Genomic DNA, 20419 nt, shown 5'->3' on the forward strand with positions numbered 1-20419 from the left:
ATAATCATATTTTTTAAATGTTCCTTAGTGTTAAAACTGCAGTTTAAGAAAAACAAACCAACATGTAATGTTATTTTATTAGATTTTACTCAAATTAAAACATATTGAACAAGTACAAACAAAATATTTTATCAAGTAAAAGTTTATTTTTAAATTTAAAAGCTTGTAAAATGCCCTTGTAAAAAAACCAATATATTCCTTTAATCAAGGATCAATTTTAATTTGTAAGCTTATTACTAGAAATAAGAAACCTATCTTGTTATATTTGTTTGACATTCATAAATTTAAAACAGTAAAGTTAACAAGTACATACAAATATTTCAATAATTTACAAACTTGTAAAAATAAGTTACTTAAAATGAGAAAAGTGTTAAATTGTAGGCTGCCTACTACTAGAAAAAACTAAATATACATTGTGTGTTTTAGACATGACTTAAATAAAAAATAATTAGAAGTAATCTATGCACAAACAAAGTTTGTTCTGGCACAAAGTCATTAGAATAGTTTTAACTTGTAGACCTATTACACAGTTAAGAGATGCTGATGATAAATAAGTCCCCACTTACCTTAACTTTAAAACAGTAATAATAATAAGATTAGCTGAAAAACCAAAAACACTTCTGCCATTTATAGAATTGATCACTATCTACTTTAACTTTTGGCATTAACTTTTGGAAATTAGTTTTTACTCATCACAGTCAATCAAGTCTCGTTCTCCTGACTCTGGAAGACTTGTCCAAAACCCCCGACGGTTTGGATGGCATAAGGGGACACAGTTTTCAACAATGTTTTTCTTTTTGGTTTTATTGAAACCCCGAACTTTATTTATTTTTTTTCTGGCATAGGAAACTTCTTGATATACTTGGATTGAATGAAGTTCAAACTCTTTTGATGGAAATTCTTCATATTTCGTAGAGTACAAAAGCGTAGTTTTACCTCTGTCAGCAGTTACTTTCACAACATCTTTGATATGGTACATTTTCTCGACACTTAAGCTTTTGTTTAGAAGAACAGTCTTTTCATTCATACAAGTCACTTTCACCAAGTTTCTTTGATGTCTACCTTTCCTAAATTAGCTTTTTCACACACATTTAACAAAAGTCCTGGAAATCATAGAACCTTTCTACTGTGTTTCATGTTCCATTTTTTGCAAATCAACAATTACAAACTTAAAAAATAAATTACCTGAAGTGCAGTAGAAAAAAAATCAGGCTATCTGACACAATATAATTTAAAACCACTGTAACCTAATAAACTAATTATAACCAAAACACACGTTTCATGACACATTAACTTGATAGGTTGTTGTTGTTACTAAGTGAGAACAGCTGCAACAACAAAAACTCTAGCCTAGTCATGCTGTTATGTTTGATGAAAGAAGGCCCTAATTCCAGGAAATCTCCTACTTAGTCTTATGAGAGAAGGCCCCAAGTTCCTTGATGCTCTTGGGTGGGACTATTGAACCATAAGTCTAAAGGCCCTAATTGCAACTGCCTATGCACTTAGGGTGTTTTAAACATTTAATTGTTACATAGGGCCATCTTATGTCAAAAAACCACGGCATTTCGGAGTTAGGGCCAATATAAATTGTAGTAATAGTAACCATGGAGTTGAATTTAGGGCCTTTTTATGTCATAAAAAGACGTATTTTATCCCAGGAAATCGAAAACAACAAAAAAAGTCAATTTAAAAAATTTTGGAGTTAGGGCCTTTTAACTTATGGGGGCAGTACAGGTATCTAAATTTTTTATGTATATATTATAGAGAGCAGGTCTCAGTACGGATCCCTGAGGGACTCCTGATAAAACAGACAGGCACCCAGACCTCACCTCTCTAATCCCGACACACCAATTTTTACCGGCTAATTGTACCCGTTTTAGTGGCAGACCTCGAACTCCTATATTCTCAAGTGCAGAATGGAGTTTTAGATGACTAATATTGTCAAAGGACTTAAGATCTGTGAAACCCCCACAGTTTTTTTGCCAGCACCCATATTGTAAGCCACAGCTGTTACTACTGATGCAATGACATCCACTGTTAACTTGCTTTTAGTAAAACCACATTTTCTGTTTGATCAAATATTTTAAGCTTTAAAAAAAATTATCTTAAAAAAGATATTGCTGAAAGGGGACATATAGAAATAGGCAAAAATTTTAAACATTGTTTTTATAATTTTTTGGTATTGGCTACAAAGCGATTTTTAATTTTGTATGTCATAAAATGCTTTTAGGTAATGTTAGCAACACCATCAAAGTCTTGTTCTCAGTTTTTCAGTGAAACAACAGCCTGCAACACCTCCATGTCATCTGTAGGACTCAGAACCATGCTGCGAAATTGTATGTGTCTAGTAAGAGGGCAATAGTTAGGCCCAGACCCATGCCGCTGGGTGTAATGGTCTGCCAGTGGCAACTACTTCAAAACAAACATGTTTAGGGTAGCTGAGGTCACACCGCAGTCACACGAGTTGGCGATTTGTCTAATTGTCTCATATTGTAACCAGCAAACAGATCACTGGTTTCTAGTGACTCTTCTCAAGCCAACATTCACATTACCCAATATATATATATATATATATATATATATATATTTCTTTTTTTCTTTTTTTGGGTTCATCATACAGGTAGGGGTCAGGAAGTTGCTCAAAACTACTTAAAAATATATTAAATTTCAAATTTAGAAAATTATACAATCCAGCTATTTTTATCCCAGTACTTCCATGACTAAAAATAATTCATTGCATCAGAGGAACATTGAGCTGAGTGTAGAAAGCCATTTGAAAACGGTTATGCAATAGTTGGAAATGAACTGCGTTAATAATGTGTCCTGAGTAATTAGCAATCCAATAAAAACCAATATCCAATCCAATATCCAAACGTGAAGTGTCTATTATAAGTTTCAACCAGTTCTAACATAAATAAATGATTATCGTTAGTCCACAGTGTAACTTGAGTCCTTTGGTTATTTCATCCAACATATACGATAATTATTAACATGAATTTATTATCTTAATAAATAACACTCTGTATAATTAATAACAACAAAATGTATTAGTTATTTGTAAACATGGACGTGGACTAGCATTGACAACAGACAGTACCAACCCTGCGTCCTCAACATTTTTAGTGCCCCATCATGTTAATCTAACAGATCTTGACAGTAGGATAACCTTTCTCCAATGGTTGCACCTTTTTCCTTGACCAAATTGTTAAGCATTGTGTCGATCCCTTTATACACCTGGGCCTTCAACTTCTCTTGTTTGATGTTGATTATCGGTGATGTTCGGTCTTATTCCACACCAATAAAAATATAAACTAAGTACAGTTGGAATAGGCAGCCTCCAAAGTGGAGCGCATCAAATTTGAAGTCAAAATTCTGTATTCATCTAATATATTGTACAGTTGAATAGTGTCAACATAGCCTTACTCTAAGTTGATCTAATTTGTCTTAAAATTATATACATTTTATCACTAGTACTCATTTACACTGCTGTTTATTTACAGTCAACTGTGTATTTCAGTAAATTCAGATTCTTTCCATGATTTCTCACAATGTGATGTAGTCCAGATAGGTCTGAAATGTGATATCAGCTGCTACTTTGTTAGCTGTGGAACGTTGCAGAGGGTAGGGTCAAAACCAATGTTTGGTGTGAATATCAGATTGATAAAAGTTGGCAACTGTATTCCTAGAGCAGCTGAAGTCATTCTCTTTATTGACTTCACACATCATTATAAATGGCTGGGATGTTCAGCAAAATATTGAAGGTAGAGGGATGTTAACTTATTTAATTCAAACACATAAACCAATATTTAAAACTTTTATTTTTGTGAGGCCTTTCGATAGCAAGGCTATCTTCATCAGACACATCACAAATGTGTTTGATTGATGTCTATTTCTTTTGTATTAATTTATTTTTTGGAGTTGATTTTGCGTCATGTTTCAGAGTTCTTTCAGCAGGTATATTGATTAAACTCCTGGGGGACACAACAAATTTATATATCGTTTTTCAAAGATCTATCTGACACACAAACACTGTGAGACAAACACCATGTGATATGTCAATTGATTGTTTATATTTACATATGCAGCTAAATAATTAAAACTATAGAGGGTCTGAAATTCATTAATGTTGGTCATAAAATTGGGTTAAACCTGATATATGTTGAATTTTCTCATTTTGTCAGCAATACCAATCGATTTCTCAAAAAACCCTCGGGAAACACAAAAAAATAAAAGTTGTAGGTGTTATTTCATAGATCGATTGGGCATACAAACATTGCTTATTTTATAAATTTATTTATTAGACCAAAAGCAATGCATTTTTGTTCAAAGTGATATGGAATGATATAAATAAACTTAAACTAAGTAAATGTAAACAAGTACAAGACAAGCAACCGAGTTTTGTATAATAAGATAAATATGTAGTAGATCTGTGAGGATAAATAAGTAATAAAAAGTCAAACACTAATTTTTATTCAATTTTGTCGTCATGTAAACTGCCAATATAGAAAGATTAATATATTGGTTTTGCCCATCTTTTAACCAAATTAGTTTTACATTGTTCAAATGTAAACAGTTCAAGATATACACACACACACACACACACACACACACGCACGCACGCACACACACACACACACACACACGACATTAAACTTTTCATTATGGTTTCTTCTCTTTTTTTATTCATTGACTGAAATTCATAAACCTTAAAATGTGGTCAAACCAGAGATATCTAGAATTTTTCACTGTTGGGACCAATACCAATCGTTTTCTCATGGTAAAAAACTTTCAAAGAAATTTTATTTCAAAACTTTAATGGTTTTGGTTCAAAGAATCAAACTGTTTTCTTTCAAAATGTAATTGACAAGTTTTGAACATGTCATAAGTACAATAGTTTGACTAAACCAGTCCTTGTTATGTTTTCGTAGGAGGTTTCTTCGAAAACCAAATGTTGCTGAGCCAAGCGATCAGTTTGGTAAGTTTGACAACTTTTCCATTGTCAGTGCTTTTTCAATATTTCTCTTTACTAAGAACTGATTTTAAATACGTGTAATAGTTTACTTAATAATCAATTCAAAAAATGTTAATTAAAACATTTACTTAATATCTAATATAACAAATCTGTGTTTTGAAATCAAACATGTACCTGGTACATGGTATAATCCTTGATCTGGTACATGGTATAATCCTTGATCTGCTCTCTATAATCTCTTAATAGGAAAGTGAAATCAAGTGATAATCAAAGATAATACAGAAGAAGAGTTTTATTCATATTGCAAAAGGTCTGTATTGCACAAATGTTTACAGGTTTACAAACAGTGTAAATAAGACCAATGTAAAAGTGTTTCATCAATGCTTAGCCAAATGCCATGGAGTGGAATTTACCATTATCAAACTCAATGTTGCCTATATAGAAATGAAGTGTCATGCAAGATTTTTAATCTATAGGTCAGGGTTCTTCTCTAGAAATATCCATTAGAACTTATAGACAGACAAATGAAATTTTTCCTACCCCTCGATTAGGGTAGTCACCCAGAACTTGACAGTTTTAAAGACATGAATATTAATCAAAAGCCTATATCTTCATTGTTTTGAGATAATGGGTTCAAATTGGGAAAAAAGATCTCTTGGCTTTTAAAGTTTATGAATATATATTTACATTTAGAATGTTTCTACTATAAATTTACAACAATTAATTAATTTCATTATGTTACATTAAACCCAGTACATGACATGAAAATCCAGTAGTTGACAGCAATGATAACCAATAATTGACAGCATCAAAAACTTAACTCCAAGCTTTTACACTTACTGATTAAACTTGTAAGTTTGGTACAGTTACTCAAAGGATTCATCTTTGCTAATATCACTCAGGACTAAAGGGCCATCATCTCTACACAAGTCATGTTTGGTCAAATATGGCATATGAAATCAAGTTCATCCTCATCACTATCACTTTCTTCTAGGCCAAAAGTCTCTAAATGGGTCTTTGGAATACATTTATAGTAAACAGTTTTTTTTACATGTATCGTACTTAATCCATCTCCTGCGTAACTTAATTATTAATTTTGATGAGTATCTCTTGTGACATGCTGCACAGGCCCAATCTTCATCCTCATCAAATACCAATTGTTTTTATGCTTTCTTACTAGCTTAATTTTTTTTTATTCTTTTGCCTTTTTCTTCTCGGCCTTTTCTTTGTCTATTTTTATCTTTTCTTCTTTTCTCTTTAGCTCATATTTCAACCATGGACCACTTGATACAACTGCAGGTAGTTTCACAGCTTGTTTTCTCAACTGTTTCTTTTTAGACTTTTCTGGGGTTCCTGGCCGGAATAAATTCTTTTTAAAGGTGAAGGTACATTTTTACCATTAGTTCCTGGTGAAAGCACTTTAGCTAATTTTTCTTGTGAAGTTACAGTCCTCATTTCTACGCAGTTTGAAGAACATGCAGGTTTAACGATGACTGAAGAATCTGGAAATCCAAAAAAAGAGTTGTCAATGGGATGATGTAGATTGTTGAAAACGCTGTTGCTCCTGGGCAGAGATAGGTTGCACCTCATCTGGGTCATTACTTCCTGATCCCATTTCTATTAATTCACTTCTATGTTCACTGCTAACTACAGCTGAAGGATCACCACTGACCAAAGAATATTTGGCCTTCTTGAGCAAAGGAGCAAAATTAAATTTGTTGAGGTGTTCACCATCTTTTGACATGCGCCATTCATGTGTAACCGTGGCCCAACCTTGCTTTTCAAGCCTGAATACTGCTACATCTAGTGGCTGAATTATATGTGAGCATTTAGGGGGTTACGATATTAATACAGTCGCATTTTGTGAGCATAAAAAATGGTAGTTAAGATGAGATTTATATGCATCTAAGAAAACAATGATTGGAAAAGTAATGTTGTCTTTGAGCCACTTGAAAAAATATTCACAAAGTATTAAAAAAATACTTCTTTATCTATCCAGTCAGACTTGGATCTTGCCACTTTGTATTCATCTGGAGCATTGAGCTTTAGAGCTTATGGAAGGTGCTGTCCTGAAAATACGATCAAAGGGGGAGGTACTTCTCCTGAAGCACTTGCATTGCTTAGAACAGTTAAATTTCGCTTGTCACTTCCAGAGTTAATTTCATACATATTTTTCTGCCCCCTCATCCCAAGCACTTTTTCACCCTTAGGACACAAAAAAGGGGTTTCATCCATATTGAAAACTTAAACTTAACTTGAACTTAAAATATTATTTATTTCCCGGATATCCATTTGGAAACAAATAACATAATTTTAGGTCCTTTGAAATCTGTTTAACAAATATTACAAGGATTTTGTTATTGGAAACCTCTTTGCAGCAAGCCGTGGGTGCTAGTTTTTAATCATTTCTTCACCATCCACACCCAATTTAGGAGCATGTTCCTTCTTACATTCCACAGGCAGTTTACTTTTGGACTTATAAATAAGTGTTGTTCTTGGTATGCCATATTTTTTTCTTATAGAAAAAGCATTTTCTCCTTTCTTCATATCCTCAAGTGCTTTTAGGAGTACCTCATGAGGATTTGCCAATTCAGCTCTCTTCTTTGGTTTTTTCTTAGGTGGCATCTGAAACAAAATCATTTGATAAAGTTAGGTAAGAAAAGTTATAGCAGTTACTAACAAAATTGGAATAGTCTATAAGCTACTTGGTTGCTTGATAGAACAAATGTTTTATATCTAAAATAGGTTAGTTCTTTTATATAAAAGGAGTAAATTATTTACGATTTATATAGCAAAGTAAAATAAAATCCAATCCAGAAGTGTAAACAATCAGGCTTATTTTATTTTTTACTTTTACCAATAATGAAATTGGACAAAAATTCAATAAAAGGTATAGTTTTTAATTGAAATTTTGTATTAGGTCAAGTACGTACTAGTTTATGCAAATTCCAATAGCTCACAGAAAGTGTCATGTACTAGGCAGAAACAAATTGCCATGTTCCAGTAGTTGACACTGCAACTAAATTCTTGTTTTTGAGGTTAAGTTTGAGTTTTTTTTACATAAGACTGTTGTAAATTTGGAATTCCACTGATGTATTACTTTAACCTATCAATTACAATACACATTTATAAACAAAAAACGATCACTTACCTCTTATTTTTTTGTTATATCTTGATAGAAAACTAGACAAGTAAACTTTGTAACTGTTCCCTCTAAAACCTAAAGAATTTCAATAAAGAATTAATAAGGATGATGTGAAGAAGAAGGTAAAAATGATAGTTGCCAAATCAGCTTATTTCACAAAAAACCTTATACCTGTCAAAAACATACTGAACTGTCATGTACTAGGGTAGTGTCACAAGTACTGGGTGACTTACTATAGGCTTTGTTAACTCGCTCAGCCAATGTATTAGTTTTTAATTCAAAAAGCAATATTTTGTTATTTTTATGTAGTTATGGGTAATACAAAAATACAAATATATACTGTAATTTGTTTGTTTGTAAAAAATAAAATAAATATTTAAAATAGAAAAGATTAAATAAGTTTGTTGTAAACTAAAAAAATTAAAACTTAAATTTAAAATTTGTTTTAACATTTATTTTATATTTGGCTGTAACAATTAACAGCAATAAAAACAAGTCAGTGTTGTCTTTTCCACTTGTGTGAAGGATTGAATATCTTTTTTTGGAGTAGCAGAAATGCATTAGGCAGTAGTTGCTTGATCTATGCTTATGTTGTGGCACAGGAGCTCTGGGAGTACAGTGTGAGCGGGATGAGATGCCTCAATATGCAGGCTTGTGCTACTTGGCTGTGTCGAGGTGCGAGGCTGCCCTTAACAACCCGACAGGCGAGGCCTGGGCACAGGTGAGGGCTGGCAGACAGTTCCTGCAGGCCCACTCCCAGCAGGAGGTCGGGGGTTTGGTCTCTCCAGGAGGGGAGCTTTTGGAGGTTATGTTTCAGATCAAAAGCTTTAATTTTAGTCTCATTTTGAATTGATTATAACTTATAACAAAATGTTTTCCAAAGCAAGTTATTGGTATTATAAAATGGAACAACATTAGTTCTGCAAGTCTGAATGTGTGTGTAAATATATGTTTCTGTTAATACAAGACACATCTTGACAATATAATGATATACAAAGACATTTATATGTTGCACAGTACTTATCTCAATATTTTATTTTCTTTGTAACTGAAGAGATGGAGCATTAATTTTTCTCTTAGTTATTGTTGCCTGACTGTTTTTACTTACCTTTGTTGTGGCCGTTCAAGTTTCTTTGAAGAGGTACTCGTACACACACTTAACTGTTTGGCTTATATATTGAAGCAGATTTTAGCGTAGACAATAAATCATATTCCTTGTTCAAATATATTTTGGAAATAATTCTAAGAATTAATAATTCTAAAATTAAGAATTAAAAAGTTGTATAAAGTTACTCTGAGCATATGTTAGCACATTCAAATTCAAATAATCTTTATTTGTATTTGTACATTGAGGTACATTAAATAGTGTCACAATTTCAACACACTAGACAAAAATTTAAAACATACATTGATATCTAGGTAAGTCATAAATCCGAGTTTTCAATCTACAGAATCATCCAAAAGTCAGTGGCCTCTCCTGTCATTTCTAGATGGTTTGACTAATAGAAATTAAAATTTGGGGTCAAGAAACATGTACATGGTATCAGTTTTACAAATTACCCTCTTTCCCTAGAAGACAACAGGGAAGGAAACAAAGTGATTTTATGTGGTTAATTGTTTAATATAATTTAAAATACGTGCAGGCAGCAATTAGTAGCCTGGGACGAGCAGGGTTGCTGTGGCCCTCAGAGCCAGAGAGGTTCCTTGCAGCAGGGCTGGCATTGGAGACTGGCACTGTGTTGCGAACGGACCGCCCACACCAGTCCGCCGCTAGTCTGGTGACTGCTGTCAACCTACTAACTGACCATCCACCCCTACAGTTGCATGCTCTACTAGACCTAGCTAGTTGCCGTATCCGAATGGGTAAAGATTGGCTTTATTCACAACCCCTTCCATTTAATTTAAAATACAAATTATTCTTTGTCTAATTAATTCAACAGATTATGTACATTAATGGATGAATTTATTTATGATTTTTAAGAAAATCTTAACACATTGACTGCGGCAGAAGCTATAGGATACTATCTCCAATCTCCTAAAATTGGTACATGATCTGTATTGCAGTGAAGGTGTCCATAAAACTTATAACTTTTGTACTTAGGCCCATGTCAAAATAACATAAGTATTTCCATTTACACTGTATCAAAACATTGCTTATACAATACAGTTCTTAACCTGTTCAGTCCCGGGTTGTTGCAGTACAAGTACCTCTGCTGACCCAGGTTTTTCCTTGCACTTGATTATTATTGTGCGTTATAGTCATTATTTGCTCCTGGAATATCATATGCCTATAACATTTATTTAGATTATTATTTATTTTATTTTATTAATGTTTCTGCATTTATATATAAATAATTGTATGTATATTGGTTCATCGAGATAGCCTAGATCATAGTTGAGTCTGTATCACGAAATAGCTTGTTAAAAATAAAAATCATAACATCTGTCACAACTGAAAATATCCACTTCACTTTCTTTGTCACTAATAAATAACTCATTAAAATTTTGACGCAATAATTCATTGATATCTTTATTGAATAACTCACGCTTACACAAAGCCATATTTGTGTTTAAAAACAATAGCTGCTAAGAATTGTAGTGCAAAACGAAATAGACCTCAAGAGAAAGCCAGTATTCTGCTGTGAATCCCAGTATATTGAACGTCATTTAATGTGGCGAGTTGTGCCCAACGAAATGCGAAATTAAAAGGCTGGCAAGCGGCCGCAACCCTGCGCCGACGGGCCACGACTGTACACTTGTCTCGGCCGCAACTGTGCAGCAGCGGGAACCAACAGGTTAAATATCTTCACCTCGTTGTGAAGACTCACCTTCAATCAATTGATGTTGAACCATTACTGCCAATAATATGCACCCATCTGTTCAGGTGAGTTGAAAGGAGCAAATCTTTCTCATGGCTAAAGCTTAATCAAACAACAACTAATATGAACGATCATAATCAACATGGCGTCTTTTTCACAGGGTGCCAGATTTTCAATAATTCACCACTAATTTTTGTTGTTGATGTTATTTTCTTTCTTGATTGTTTCTCTTACTATCCTTGGAAAATAATACTTTTATTTTATTGAATTCTATTATGTGTGTGTTTTTTTTTAGAAATTTTGTAAGGTGAAATGATTAAAAAAATCATCATACAAAAAAAATTAATATAAAAAATTAATATAAAATGTTCACAACTAATGGTTACTCAACTTCAACCACTCCATCACTTGGTAACCAAAGTGATAAGTAAGGAGAGTTGAATATTGTAACGTCATGTTTGTGTTTCAGGCGATCTAGATGGAGCACTTTCAGTTCTCAGTCAGACAGTGTCTGTTGTTGAGATGATAGCAGATCCACCTTTTGGTATCTATGCAGATATTTTACTGAGGTATGAAATAGTGTACTAGTCCGGTCAATTTAGCCAAAAAATAGGGGTAACTTTGCATTAATTCCCAGAAAGCTGAAAATTTGCATAGATGTTAGGGACACCATTGTTATGAAATTGTGAAAAGTCCCCATCGATCCCATATCTGCAAAATTTTTTATTCAAGGTCAAATTTCACAAATTAGGTTTTTTGAATTTTTCAGCGAAACGGTTAGTTTTATGAAAAAATATTTCAAATGAAAATTTTAGATCATGCAATTATCTAAAAAAAAATTATTCTTATACTTTTTTTTCATAACAATAACCGTTTTTTATAAAAAACAATTACAACATTTCTTACGCTGTATTGTCTATAATAAGCACGACTAAGCTGCCTATGATATCATTGGGCGTGTAATATAAATAAAACTATAAGTCTGCATGACTAATACATTCAAATTTACCGATAATTCTGTGAATATGATATTAAAAAAACGGAGACCCTAATTTCAAGGGACCATGTGCCCTTTGAACAATATCTGCCTGTCATTCCATTGTTCGAGTGGCCGTTCCGTCCACCTGCTTTTCTGAGGTCGCACCTAAATCACCGTTAGTCTTAAAAATTCCTTCGTAGTGAAAACACGTAGTTATTTCAAATATTCTCTGCTAAAGTTTGTGCTGTATTCACTTTTTGTTGAAAATATGTCGCAATAGTGTTTTATTTGCACTAAACTTTTATCTTCAAGTGAATGTGTTATTATTGATCGCGGCATGAAGACGTTACTTAACCCTATGCACTCGAAAGCAATATTTATAGTTTGTCCTCGGTGCTCGAATGGCCAGCTGTACTGCCCACTGACATTTCCGCCTCAGCTTGGTTTTAATTTAGTATGCTATGTCCTGGCTGCTCGAATGGCCACCTGTACTGGCCAGTACAGAATACGACTATTGCTCGTATGGCCAGTACTACTGGACACTACGTAAACACTTTATTATTATTATTTTAATTTATACTTATATGTCCGGCGAGTGCTGTAACCTATCGAAGAACTCTTAAACTAAATTTGACATCTGCTGACAATGGTTTCCCGCCAATTCCATTTCTGCGTAGAAGATTCAGACAACTGATGTTTCGAAGGTCAGTCACCCTCGCCCATTACTACTTGTTGTGTGTTCATTTGACTTGTGTTTCGTACTGTTTGATGTTATTTAGCTGTGGATTTTTATTAATGTGTAAATATTTGTAAATAATAGTTGAATATCTTTATAACACATCTTTCATAATAAAATGGCAGCTGTGCAATTGATTATTTTGTAAATATTTGTAAATAGTTAGTGTTTACATTTGGAACAGTTCTTTTGTAGTAGGCTTTGTGATCAATACAATTTGTTAAGTTTATTATTTTGTAAATATTGTATATTTTTAGTACATTTTTTTAATAAATGAACAATGGATGACTGTTTACGTTCTGATGAAGTTAGAAATATATTGGCCGATGAAAGTGACATTGATGAAGACAGTGGTTCTGAACACAATAGTGATTTGGATTCCAATTTCAATGAACAATTTGAAGATGAACTCCGTGAAGAATTGGGTGAAGACGCCGATTATAGTATAATGGAACAAAACATAAATGATGAAGATGATATTCAAAATATAACAAATGAACACAATGTGGGAGAGGACAGTGGTGAGTTGTCAGTACGTGGTACAGATAGCAGTGAAGACGAAGTGAGTCCAGACGGATGGCAAAAATGGAAAACAGGTAATGCTAAATTTAGAAGGTTTAACTGGGCAGGTAACAGTGGCTATAAACCTCCACTAACACACACACCAAAGACTCCCCTAGATTTTTTTCAGCTGTTTTTTAATGATACTTTGTTATCAGAAATCGTCAATGAGACTAACCGTTACGCTGGTGAAAAAATTCAGATGAAAACACCACTCCAAAAAAGGTCAATGTGGCGGTCCTGGCATGACATGTCATTATCAGAATTAAAAGCTTTCTTGGGTGTAGTTCTTAACATGGGGATGAACGAGAAACCAGAACTGGACGATTATTTTTCTACTGAATGGGTAGATTACCAGCCGTTCTTTAAGGACGTATTCAGCAAAGAGAGATTCCTACAATTATTTTGGAATCTTCATGTCAGTCCACCCCCCTCTGGACCTGTACGAGGTAGGCTAACACGCTCAGGTAAGATACGAAATGTGGTGGCATACATGGATCAGAATTTTAGAGAATTCTATGTACCAGAGAATAAAGTGAGTGTTGATGAAAGCACCGTCGGATACAAAGGTAGAGTTGTTTTTAAGGTGTACAATAAGGACAAACCAATAAAATGGGGTATTAAAATATTTGTTCTTTCCGAATCAAGCACAGGCTATATATGTGCAATGGAGCCATATTTTGGCAAATGTACCACTGATAGAATGCCACGGCAAGACTTGGGCGTTACCAGCCGTATAGTTATCCATCTGGTTGACAAACTAAAACAGACTTATGGGAACATAGAAGGACTTCATGTCTTTACTGATAGGTATTACACGAACCTAGATCTTGCTCAAGTACTTTTTGAAATGAAAATTCATATCACAGGAACTGTTATGATGAACCGAAAAGGCCTACCAGCGCAAATAAGGAGTCAACAGAAGAACAAAGCAGGCAAAATCAAACTAAAAAAAGGTGACATTATTTGTTATAGAAAAGAAGACAAGTTTGCAGTGCTCCTGTGGCAAGACACAAAGTTGGTAGCTATGTTGAGTACCCTGTATGATAACTCAACCCAAACTGTTCACCGCACAAAGAAAAACGGACAAGAAGAAGACGTTGAAAAACCGACTGTGGTTTGTAAATATAACCAATCAATGGGCGGGGTAGATCTCGCAGATCAATACATCTCTAGTTATTGTTTTACAAGAAAATCCATTAAGTGGTGGAGGAAGGTTTTCTTCTGGCTTCTTGAAACGGCAGTTGTAAATGCTTTTATACTTTACAATCTGAACCAAGGACAAAATAAGATACGGCAAAGAAAATTCAGAAAAATTTTGATTAAACAATTAGTGGGAGATGTAAGAAATTCAAGGAAAAGAGGAAGGCCTTCCACTTCAGATGAAGAAGAAAGACTAAACGGAAAATTGCACATCCCCTATCCACTTGATGGTGGCAAGACTAAGGACTGCATAGTTTGTAGTGATAGGAGACCTGGCAAGGACAGAAAACGCAGCAAATTTTACTGCAAAACATGTCCTAACAACCCAGGACTTCACATGGGATTATGTTTTGAAAAATTCCACTCCGCCAAAAAGTTCAAAGACTAAAAATGTTGGAAAACGTTTTATGACTGTGTCATATGTAAATATCAAATTGTAATTTCAGCAATTTATTTTAATTATTAAATTTAAAAATGTATGTATAAAAATAACATTAACAAACAGTTTGTTTATCTTAGAATAAGTTAGTTTCATTAAAGTTGTTCTTTAACTATCTATAAATGGTGTTTACGTCATTTTTAAATACCTATTCTCCTAATACAAAGGTCATTTAAAAAGAATTACGAGCTGGCTGGGAAAGTATACAAACATGGCGACTAGCTGGGAGTGGAACTAGCGCGGCCAGTACTACTGGCCATTCGAGCAGCGAGGACAAGCAATGACGAAACTAATAACGGGCTGTCTGAAGACGTTGCATGGCCAGTACTACTGACCATTCGAGCGCAAGGGGTTAACGCGAGTATTCAAGGGGGGAATCAACTTACTGATGAAGAATCTAAATTCAGCGACAAATCATGTGCAGTATCGCAAACAATACAATAGAAAGAGTACAATTGCAACAGCAAAACGGCAACATGAGGAATAAGCTAGTACCTCTCAAAAAGTCCTCCTCATACTAGAGCACATGTAAGTGAGTCATTTCTTTTTATTGTTGTTTATTTTGCGGTGACGAGTTGAGTGAGGAATACAAAAAGAAACAAGCACAGAAATCTCGTCGTAATATTTGTAACGTTAGAACTCTTTCATTTAAAGACTCAGTTATGAACGCAGCTCAGTCTTGTTCTGATGACACCGCAAAAACTATTGTTGCTCGCATCGGGTTTGAACACGATTTAGTTACTGCTGAAGCTAAGTACCATAATGATTGCTTTGTATCAGTTTTAAAGCCGACCACTGAAGGCTAAGTCGGCCGTCCTCAAGATGAAGCATTGTATCTCGCCATGGGGGAAATATTTTCATATATTGAAAGTAGTGATGACTGCCAGTTTACGTTAGAAGAATTAGAAAATATTTGTAAAAACGTAAGTTTTGATAACAGAAAAATTAAATTACGATTGAAGTTAAATTATAGTAATAGGGTCATTATTACTCAGAAACTAGGACAATTAATATTGTATGTTTTCTTGTTAATTATCATGATATTATCAATCAAGCTTAGAGTGAAAAAACCTAAAGGCCAAAAAGAGCAATTGAAGGTCCTATCAACTGCGGCAGCAATTATTCGGGAAGATTATCAATCGGTTCAATCTTATACAGTTTTTACATGCTCTTACTGGCTGTGATACAACGTCAGCAATGTTTTGAAGGGGTAAAACCACAATTTTTTATTTGTTTGAAAAAGAAAATTTTATTACTTGTGCACAAGCTTTCCAAGATATCAACTCTTCACCAGAAACTCGCTTTCTTCTGTCTGTATATGGAGCTCCAAAAAATTACTTCGATAGACAAATTATGTTATTTATCTTTTGCAAAACAAACACGTAATAAAAAACGTGTGCAATTAGCTTGCCTTCCTCCAACCGCAGCTTCCGCTGACCAACAGTTTTATCGTGTATATTACTAGGTTCAGGTGTGGCTTGGTAATCAACTAGACCCAGAACAATGGGGTTGTAAGCATGTCAATAATGCATTGCAACCAACCCACACGCTTCTTCCACCTGCACCAGAAAATCTCCTTAATTATGTTTCTTGCAACTGCAAAGTAACTTAAGACGCGGCTGCAAAAAAGTAGAATTATTTTGTTCACTAGCATGCACCACTTGTCAAGGCCAATCTTGTTCAAATGTTGAATCTCCAACAGAAGAGAGAGAGAAGAAGATGAAGGGGAAGAAGAGGAAATAATTGGTGAAGATGATGATGAATAAAATATGTTTACAATCAAGTATAACGGGACTTTTCACTCGAGCTGTACCTGATCGACAACGACCACACTAACAAGAGTGCAACTACTGAAAAGAAGAATAACCAAACATTCATTTAATTTTACTTCAATAGACTGTGGAATAGGCCTACTGGGGAAACCACATTAAAAAAGACACGCTAGGTACACTACCTCATAGGTGGCATGGAAACGTGTACATATTATAGACGATACAGCGTAAGAAAATGTTGTATTGTTTTTCCTCAAAAATGGTTAGTGTTATGAAAAAAAAGCATAAGGAGGGTTTTTGTAGATAATTGCATGATCTACAATTTATGTTTGAAATACTTTTTCACAAAACTAACCATTTTGCTGAAAAAATAAAAAAAACCCTATTGTTGTGAAATTTGACCTTGAATAAAAACTTTTGCAGACATGGGATCGATGGGGACTTTTCACAATTTCATAACAATGGTTTCCCTAACATCTATGCAAATTTTCAGCTTTCTGGGAATTTTGGCAAGGGTCAATGTCTAAATTGACTGGACTATACATAAAATATTACAATTTGTAGTTATAGAATGATACAGACATGAACCCACAACAATTATGATTTATCCTATTCTTAAACACGAGATTTCATAATTAATTTTAAAAAAGCCAAATAAAAGTGATATTATTTAAACAGATCGATTTACTATAGCTTAGTTAATTCCTGTTTCTGGAAACCAGTTCTTGATTTATTTATTCCAAATCTCATTGAGAAATTGTTGATTCTGTAGTATTTGAATAAATATGTTTGTAAGAGAGGCAATAAAGTTTTGACATCATCAGTTGTTATCTTCTAACAGTTAGTGTAGTCTGTATTAGTTATCCAATAAACACTTTTATTGAGTATCTCAACCTTTAACCTATTGGCCTACTCTCATGATTGTTACTTGTGCAATGGTAGCGTTGATCGGAGCTGAATTCTTGTTTTGACTCGAAACAAGAACAAAACAATTCTTGTTTTGGTTTTATTTTATGTACTATGTTTTTAAGTAGTAATTAATTGTCTTTACTTCTCTTGATACTTGCACTGTGTAAAGTCTAACATTAAGAATAACAATAAATCTATTGCCATTCATCTTATATAGATATTTTGGGATAAACTGACCAAAATGACATTTAATCTTTTTACATGTTTGCTGAGGTAAAGGCCCCCATTATGTACTCAATATGTGGCAAAATTCAGACTTACAATTTTCTTCATTTTGTACTATTTTGATTTATTATGCTGTAAAATCACCATATTAGATATCATTACATAGTTACATGTAATTAATCAAAGATACTGTCTGGATAATAACCAACATGTTTGGCAAAGGCAATGTTTTTTAAAAGTAAATATAAAATCATAATAACTTACTAGTATTGATGAGTGATATCCAAAAAAGGCCAGAAATTCTCCAGGTGATCTTAAATTTCACACAGCTGTTTCGAAATAACGTAACTGCTCAGATGTTGTGATCTGTTTTATTGTTTTCTTGTGTGTCCTTTCTTGTTTTCAATACTGAACTTGAACCCTTAGTGCGCCGCCGCTCCCGCGCACCGTCGTTCGCTAGACCGCCCGACGTTTGAGCACCGCACGGATCCAATACCGCCACGGCAAAATCACCCGTTTTTGCATGGTCACATATTAAATTACATAACTTTCGTAAATTTTGAGCTAGCCTTTTAGTTTTGGTTTTGTTTTTGAGGGGAAGAGATGTAATTTCAGTTGATGTAATAAATTACAGTTTTATTATTTTTTTTACATTTGTTTAGTAGTATGTATGCCTGTCGTAATTAAAAAAAAAAAATCTTAAGTTTGAGGTCCAAAAACACACTGAATAAGTAAGCAGAGCAATACAATTCAAAGTTGATATAAATATATTTTATATATATTATGTTTAAACTATAAGGACAAAGGCGTAAAGTTCACAGAGCCACTATAGTGGCCCGCGGCGCTCAAGGTACTGCATACTGTGAGCCACTACAGTGGCCCATGGCGGTCAAGGTACCGTACATCTCGAGCCACTATAGTGGCTCACGGCGGTCAAAGGGGTTAATGCAAAGTAAACAACAATTAGATTAATTATTAATTTAATGAAATTAGTGTTTTAGTTTGTTGCTACTGATTTTTAAATATATTTTATTATATCTTGAATTAAAACTTGCATCTGTATTTTAAGATTTATAAAATAATTCTATGCTTTCTTCACATAAAATATATCATCAAGTTAAGACACTATGTACTGAAAAAGTTTCCTTATTTTATTTAAAAAATATCTTTATTTTCTTATTTATAATTAAAAACTTTTACCTTTCAATTGAATAAGAGGAGAAAGTCTTATGATTGTTTAAAATGTCGAATTTTGGTTTCAGTAAAAAATATTTGGTTATAGTATAGTCTCATAAAAGTAGTGTTTGTTGACAATGTTCTTTTGATGTTTGTATGCACCGCTTTTAATTAAATGGCTAAAATAAAATTAGAGATTTTAACTAAAAGTAGCATGCAGGTGTAACTAGTAATAAGTGAAAGTTTTTATTTTCTTATAATGTTAATATAGTAAAAAATTATTATTTAATCTAGAAAACTAAAACCGCTCCAATGTTTTTGATGGAATCATTTGTTATTGATAGCCATTTAGATGCTTAGAAAAATAACACACATAAAGTTATATTTTGTATAGTTCTATTTAAAAATTATAAAATATATTTTGGGTAAAATTTAATTGACACTATAATAGAGACTAGTCTTTTACAGATTGCCTGTATAAAATTTTAGCGTGTTAGTCTAATTTGCAATTATCTCTAAGCCATTCATTGTTACAGAAAATATTATAGTTTTGTTATAGAAAGCCAAATTAATAAAAATAATTTGCTGAATTTTATTAGATCTTCATCTCTAAAAGCCAAGTAAATGCTTAAAAACTACATGAACCACTTACATGTAAAATCTTATTTAGATTAGGTTTTATTTTAATTGAGACCCAACGTTTGAACAAGACCTTCCAGGGCTAGCGCCCTGGGGGTTTAAAAAGGAAGGAGTGTTGTGCTCTAAATATTGGCCCTGTTATTTTTCAAGTTATGTTAAACTAGTGAGTAAAGTTGTGAGATAACTTACACAACTGCTACCACAAAATGTGAACATAGATAAGCAATTTTGGTGGCAAGAACTATCGCTAGAGTTTCGTAAGTACTTGCAACAGTTGCATTGCTGGTTATTTGGAATTCAATACAAAATCACTACACATAACAGTGATACCTCGGCAATGTTTAGTATTTAAATTTTAATGTCCAACACTGCTCTGTAATTCTCACGGACAATAATTGTGAGTATAGAGATCTGTTTAGACTTGATAGTTTTTTTAGTCTGACACTGCTCTACTATCGGGTATGGAACTTGCTTAATTTCTTGCCAGTGTAAGATGTTGCGTTGTTGCCAGTTGTGAAGTAAGTCGAGTGCTACTACTGTTGCTGTTGAGGCCTCCACCACAGCTGTTACCTGCTCACCTGACAGCTGTCCTGGAGAGGTATAGTTGGCTGGGAGACACAACAGAATGCCCTGGTAAGTTTATAGTTCAGATACTTATGGAATCCACATTTCAAGGTTGTTCACATTGTTTGCAATTTGTCTTATATAATCATACAATTAAATGTATTTCCTCCATTAATCATATATTGGCATTTATAATTAGTTAAGAAATAAAATATCAAAATATTACAACATTGATCAGATTGTATATAACGGTCAGGAGATTGTGTGTATTGTTTGGAAT

At 33.5% G+C, this 20419-nt stretch overlaps 1 protein-coding gene across 3 annotated transcripts in view; it reads left to right on the top strand.

Moving 5' to 3' along the window:
• LOC124364683 (40-kDa huntingtin-associated protein) overlaps positions 1–20419 on the top strand; it is a 35658-nt gene that overhangs the window by 10047 nt on the left and 5192 nt on the right. The window contains exons 2-6 of one of the 3 annotated variants that reach the window (XM_046820360.1): positions 4929–4975; positions 8720–8838; positions 9761–9980; positions 11406–11505; positions 20087–20208. In XM_046820360.1, coding sequence (XP_046676316.1) covers positions 4929–4975; positions 8720–8838; positions 9761–9980; positions 11406–11505; positions 20087–20208 — 608 coding nt within the window. Of the gene's footprint in view, positions 1–4928; positions 4976–8719; positions 8923–9760; positions 9981–11405; positions 11506–20086; positions 20209–20419 lie in introns of all 3 variants that reach the window. The other 2 variants (XM_046820353.1, XM_046820371.1) reach the window with 2 other exon arrangements.

The sequence above is a fragment of the Homalodisca vitripennis genome, chromosome 1, assembly GCF_021130785.1.
Source record: "Homalodisca vitripennis isolate AUS2020 chromosome 1, UT_GWSS_2.1, whole genome shotgun sequence".
In the NCBI taxonomy this organism is placed as follows: Eukaryota; Metazoa; Arthropoda; class Insecta; order Hemiptera; family Cicadellidae; genus Homalodisca; species Homalodisca vitripennis.